At 54.1% G+C, this 6,236-nt stretch overlaps 1 protein-coding gene across 1 annotated transcript in view; it reads left to right on the top strand.

Annotated features, from left to right (window-relative positions):
• Positions 1-2,256, top strand: part of TSKS (testis specific serine kinase substrate) — a 22,425-nt gene extending 20,169 nt beyond the window's left edge. The window contains 3 exon segments of the mRNA XM_006160132.2: positions 634-955; positions 1,931-2,087; positions 2,177-2,256. Coding sequence (XP_006160194.1) covers positions 634-955; positions 1,931-2,059 — 451 coding nt within the window. The 3' untranslated portion in view covers positions 2,060-2,087; positions 2,177-2,256.
• The last annotated feature ends 3,980 nt before the right edge of the window (positions 2,257-6,236 follow it).

Raw genomic sequence — 6,236 nt, forward strand, 5'->3', positions numbered from 1 at the left:
ACAGGGGCCCCCCATACTGTGTGGGGCCCGGTAGTCCTGCTTCAGTGTGGCAGCTCGAGTTCTTCACTCCCCGTGAAGTAAAGCCAGTGTCTTACACTTTGCTCGGGCGCCTCAGTGCGCTAGGGGCAGGCAGGGTGTGGGGCGCAGTCGCAGGTGGAGTTTCCAGTGTGGTTGGGGAAGGTGAGACTTGGTGGGAGCCAAGGGGCCCATGCTTGGCTCGTTGTAAGAAGGGGCCACTCCCAGTACAACTTGAAGTCAGGCTGAAGTAGTGCATGGTGAGAAATAGGAGTTTCTTCTTTATTTTTTTTTTAAGAGGCTTTTGCTATAGGGCGCGTGCGCTTGCCGGACAGACAGAGAGAGACAGAGAGACAGAAAGCAAGAAATCACCCCCCAGGGGGGATGGCCACGCCACAATCCCTTCTCCTCCATACTCCTCTCGGGATCTTGGGCACACATGCACACGCGCCCGGCGTGAGTTTTAAGCCACCAGATCCGGGACGCGAAACATGGTCGACTATGTGGGAGTCCAGCGACATAGCCATTACGCTAACTTCTGGTCTCGAGAAATAGGAGTTTCTGATGGCTTTGGGGACCGAGGGCTTTCTGGTGCCCTTTGGGCTTGGGGATCCCCAGGCACTGTGGGATTTCCTCACCCTGGAAACGGAAGGATGGGGGTGCATTGTAGCCAGGGGTACCTAGCCGGGAGGTCGTGTGGGGTGCAGAGTGGAACAGCCCGATGGAGCTGGGCAGGTGGGTGTGGAGTGTCCTGCGGATGGAGTTGGCACGGGGACTCTCATCTGGTGACCACCCCTCTCCCAGCCAGGGGCAGCAGTTGTCCACGGAGTCCCTGCAGCAGCTGCTGGAGCGAGCGCTGACCCCACTGGTGGATGAGGTGAAACAGCGGGGCCTGGCTCCCGCCTGCCCCAGCTGCCAGAGGCTACACAAGAAGATTCTGGTACCAGGGACCGTGGGCCACCATGTGCCACTCTGCTTTCTGTGGGGGCAAGGGGAGGGGTCCCTGGGCCCAGGACTGTAGGTGTGTGGCAGTGAGCCATGAACGACAGGCACAGGGGAGGGCAGGCACAGGCTCGTTATTATGGAACCGGGGGGTGGACTTGGGCCCAGAGAATGATGGGACGTTGGGTCTGGTGCATTGTGGGATATTGCAGATAGACTCCAGCCCGAAGCATCATGGAGCATGAGTCTGACTTCCTGCAGACCCCGTTTGATGGGGTCACTGGGGACAGGTCACAGGGTCAGATGGGGGACCCAGTGACCACAGGCCATAGTAAGTCGATGCATTCTGGGAGGTGGAGCTGCCCCAGACTCAACCCCAACAGCTGTGGCACTGGAGTCCTGGTGCATTGTGGGACAGAGATCTTGTGGGAAGCTGGCCTACTGGGATGGGACGTGGGTTGTCGTGGGTGAGACAGAGTGAGGCCGGGTGGACGCTGACGGGGCAGAGCCACAGGGCCACCTGTGGGAGGACGTGGGCATGGTGCACTGTGGGATGTAGGGGGTCAGAACGCCAAGGACTGCTCTTGTGCGTGGTGCTGGTCCCGTGGGTAACGGGGGTGTGGGCCTTGTGAGGTATGGGATGTGGAGTATGTGATGAGGTACCGGGGCAGGTCACAGATCGGATGCAGGCTAGTCCGTGGGCGTCGGAGCCATTTGATTTAGTGTTTGCTGGGACATGGGCCGATGCATTAGGGGACAGACAGAGGGACAGACACAGGTTCAGCATAGGAATGCAGAAGGCCAGTGCACTGTGGGATGCTGGCAGCAGACTCAGGCTCAAGGCATGACGGGATACTTTCTGGGAGGACTGTGGGCCCCCTGGGACCCTGCCCCCTGCCCTCCGCGACCCAGCTCCCCCTCCACCCCCAGCCCAGTCCAGCAAGCCCAGCCGCGCCTACACTCCTCTCCCCAGGAGCTGGAGCGCCAGGCCTTGGCCAAACACGTCAGGGCAGAGGCCCTGAGCTCCACCCTTCGGCTGGCCCAAGACGAGGCCCTGCGGGCCAAGAATCTGCTGCTGACGGACAAGATGAAGCCGGAGTGAGGAAGGAGGCTGAGGGCACGGGAGGAGGGTGAGGTTTGGGGGCAGGCTGCCCCTCCCTTGTCCCCAGCCCTGTGCCCAGCCCCGCCTGCACCGACTGCCCGCTGCCTGTCATTGCAGGGAGAAGGTGGCCGCGCTGGACTACCTACACTTGAAGATGTGCTCCCTCCACGATCAGCTCAGCAACCTGCCGCTTGAGGGGTCCACGGGGACAGTGGGGGGAGGGGGTGGGGGGGGAACCCCCCCAAAACGTGGGGGCCCAGCCCCTGAACAATAAATGGCCCCTCATGCTGGCATGAATTCTGTCTCCTCTTGTTTTTTTGTTTTTTCAAGTGTATTCCTCCAGGGGCCGGCTGCGTGGTGGGAGTCTCGAACCCAGCAGCTTGAAAATGCCATGCGTGTGTGTGCACCTGCCTACCACCCTGAGAGGACAGAGGAGAGTGCAGGAGAAGGGACGGAACCTCCTGAGCGGGAGTTCTCACTCTCCTGCCCTGCCTCTGGTGAGCGCACACACCCTATGGCAAAAATCTAAGAGCAGATACCAAGTATCCTTTCATGAGTGAGTGAGCGAGGGAGAGGAAGGAGCCAAGACAGCACCCCTGGCAGCCTGGACGCTGTGGCCCACCCACAGCTCAGCTAGCCCCCGATCGCTGCATGTGTTCCCAGGGTACTCAGGGACCCCTCTGCATGGGAACCGAGAACCTGCCCACGGGGAGCAGCTTCACGGATCTCTGAGTCTCACTGCTGTGCCACTGTCTGGCCCCCCAAAGTTACTTTTATCATGAGAAAAACATGTGCAACCATGCGTGTGCACACGAGAGACCCACCCTCCGTGGGGTCTGGTCACAACGAGAGGCCCTTCCTCCAGCCCTCTGGCTTGTCAGGCGCCTGGGCCTGCGTGGCGGCATTCTAGGTGGGCTCAGGATCAGAACCCGCGGTTGGCTACGCGGCGGCCAGCTCTGTGGTTCCGTTCACCACTGCCCGCACCACAAGGGTTGGGCCTGTCTCTTCCTCTGTCTGAAGAGAGCTGATGATTTATGTACAGACCACGCACCACCCTCTGTGCCCACGAGGTGTCTGCATACCCGACGCCATGACAGCACGGTCCTTTGAGAAGGAGGTGGGGTAGAAATAAGTTCCGTGGTGTAGTTTGGGCTTGTGAGGCGATATTTTTTTAGGGTGATTGTGTGGCAGTGCAAGTGAAGTCCACAATTACACTGACACCCTCCCCGTGCCCCTCCATTTTTTTTATTTTTTAAGAATTATTTACTGGGACCAGCAGGTGATGTGATGGTTAAGGGTGCTGGACTCCCACATGGCCAACCACAGTTCGGGTCCTGGGCCTGGAGGCTTGCTTTCTCACTTTCCCTCTCTCTTTCTTACTCTGTCCCTTCTGGTCAAATTAAAATAAATCAATGAAGTTAAATAAAATAATTATTTTTAAAAGAATTATTTATTTCACTTATTATTATTTTATTTTGCTATAGGGCGTCTATACTCACCAGAGACAGAGGGAATGAGAAAGCAAGCTGCCACGACTTGACCTGTGGTCGGCCACTTGGGAGTCCAGCATCTCAAGCGCCATGCTACCTGCTGGTTCCCTTTCTTTCTTTCTTTCTCTTCTTTTCTTTTTTCTTTCTTTCGTTCTTTTCTTTTCTTTTCTTTTTTCTTTTCTTCTCTTTTCTTTTTTTTTCTTTTTTGGCTATAGGGCCCATGTGCTTACTGGAGAGAGACAGAGAGGGAAAGTGAGAAAGCACTCGGGGTGGGGTGGGAGGGATGGCCAGGCTGCAATCCATTCTCTCCTCAGGATTTTGGGCACACACACATGCCCTGTGTGGTGATCAGGTCCCAAGTCTGGGACTCTACCTCCAGGCAGTCGGCCATGTGAAATCTAGAACTTTAACCTCCATGCCACCAGCTGGTCTGCCTCTCCACTCTCGTGCTGCAGAGAGGGTCATTCTGCTTGAGTTAAATTCTTATTTGAGAGAGAAGAGGGAGGTGGCAGGTGGCATGGTCTTTAAGGGCACTGGACTCCCACATGGCCGACCGTGGTTCAAGTCCTGGACCTGGCAGCTCACTCTTTCTCTCTCTGTCTTTCACTCTCTCTGTCCCTCTCTGGTCAAATTAAAATAAATAAAGTTAAATAAAATAATTCTTTAAAAAGGACCTCTTACTTGGGACAGTCATTGAGCCCTCTAAGGAAGATAAATGCTCCAGTATTGTCCTTAATGATAAAAGGGCTGGGACCAGCAGTTAGCGTAATGGCTATGTCGCTGGACTCCCACATAGTCAACCACGGTTTGAATCCTGGACCCAGTGGCTTAAACTCAAGCTGGGCGCATGTGCGTGCGTGCCCAAGATCCGGAAAGGAGAATGGAGGAGAAGGGATTGTGGCGTGGCCACCCCCCTGGGGGTGATTTCTCGATTTCTGTCTCTCTCTCTGACTAGGGCGTGCGCCCTATAACAAAAACTTCTCCAAAAAAAAAAAAGAGGCTAGCGACCTTAGATCTCCTAGCCTTCAGCGGTCACACATTGGTCCCAAGCTGGTCTCTACTGTTCGGCTCTTTTGGGGAGGGGACAGTGGCCCTGCAGCTATACACCAAGAATCTACCTCCATCTCCACTAAATACATATCCAACTTTTTCTTTCTACTTTTTTTTTTTTTGACAAGTTTTTGGTATAGGGCACATGCGCTCGCCATAGAGACAGAGAAACAGAAAGCGAGAAATCACTCCCTAGGGGGATGACCATGCCACAGTCCCTTCTTCATTCTCCTCTTGGGATCTTGGGCACGCGTGCACACGCGCCCAGTGTGAGTTTAAGCCACCGGGTCCTGGATTCAAATCACGGTCAACCACATGGGAGTCCAGCAATGCAGCCACTACGCCAACTGCTGGCCCCAATATCCAATTTTTTTTGGAGAGGTTTTTGCTATAGGGCACACATGCTCACTAGAGAGACAGAGACAGAGAGACAGAAAGCAAGAAATCACCCCCCGGGGGAGATGGCCATGCCACAGTCCCTTCTCCTCCATTCTCCTCTCGGGATCTTGGGCACGCACACACAAATACCCAGCATGAATCTTAGGCTGCCAGGTCTGGGACTTGAACCAGGGTTGACTACATGGGAGCCCAGCGATGCAACCATTATGCCACATATCCAATTTTTTAAATTACTTTCTAATAATAAACTTTTATTAAATCGTCATGAAGTTGTCTGCTTTGTTTTTCAGACTCAGAAAACAGTCTGACAGTGATTTTTAATAATTCTATTAGCCAGGGACCAGTAGTTGGTGTAATGGCTTTGTCCCTGGACTCCCATGTAGTCGACCGCAGTTCAAGTCCTGGACCCGGTGGCTTAAACTCACGCCAGGCACGTGTGCGTGCATGCCCAAGATCCTGAGAGGAGAATGGAGGAGAAGGGATTGCAGTGTGGCCATCCCACCGGGGAGTGATTTCTCAGCTTTCTGTCTGTCTCTCTCTGTCTGTCTGGCGAGCGCACACGCCCTATAGCAAAAACCTCTAAAGAAAATTAAAAAAAAAAAAATTCTATTAGCTGTCTACTGCTGTGTAAACAAACAGACAAACAAACAAAAAACCCTTAGTAGGGCCCAGCTGGCGGCATAGTGGCTGAGGCTCTGGGTTCCCATGTGGCTGACCACGGTTGGAGTCCTGGACCCAGTGGCTTGAAAGACACACCAGGCACATGAGCATGGGTGCCCCAGATCCCCAGAGGAGAATGGAAACGAAGGGATTGTGGCATGGCCATCCCCCTGGGGGGGGTTCTCTTTCTCCCTGTCTCTCTGGCAAGTGCATGTGCCCTATAGCAAAGAAAAAAAAAGTTTCTCTCAATCTGATAACTCTTCGAGGTTTCTCATAGGAACCAAGGAGACAAACAGCTAAACAGGAAATTGAAACAATGAGGGATGCTCTGCTCCCTAGAAACGAAAACTCCTGCTTTGAAGATGAATTGCTTGATTTTTTTCCTTTAATTTAAGATTTTTGCCATAGGGCATGTGCGCTTACCAGAGAAAGACAGAGGAAGTGAGAAATCACCCCCCAGGGGAGTGGCCATGCCACAGTCCCTTCTTCTCCATTCCTCTCTTGGGATTTTGGGCGTGCACACACACACACACACACACACACACACACACACACACTCCTTGCGCTTTTCACTCTCC

Source organism: Tupaia chinensis, unplaced genomic scaffold, assembly GCF_000334495.1.
Source record: "Tupaia chinensis unplaced genomic scaffold, TupChi_1.0 Scaffold000673_1, whole genome shotgun sequence".
NCBI classification, from domain to species: domain Eukaryota; kingdom Metazoa; phylum Chordata; class Mammalia; order Scandentia; family Tupaiidae; genus Tupaia; species Tupaia belangeri.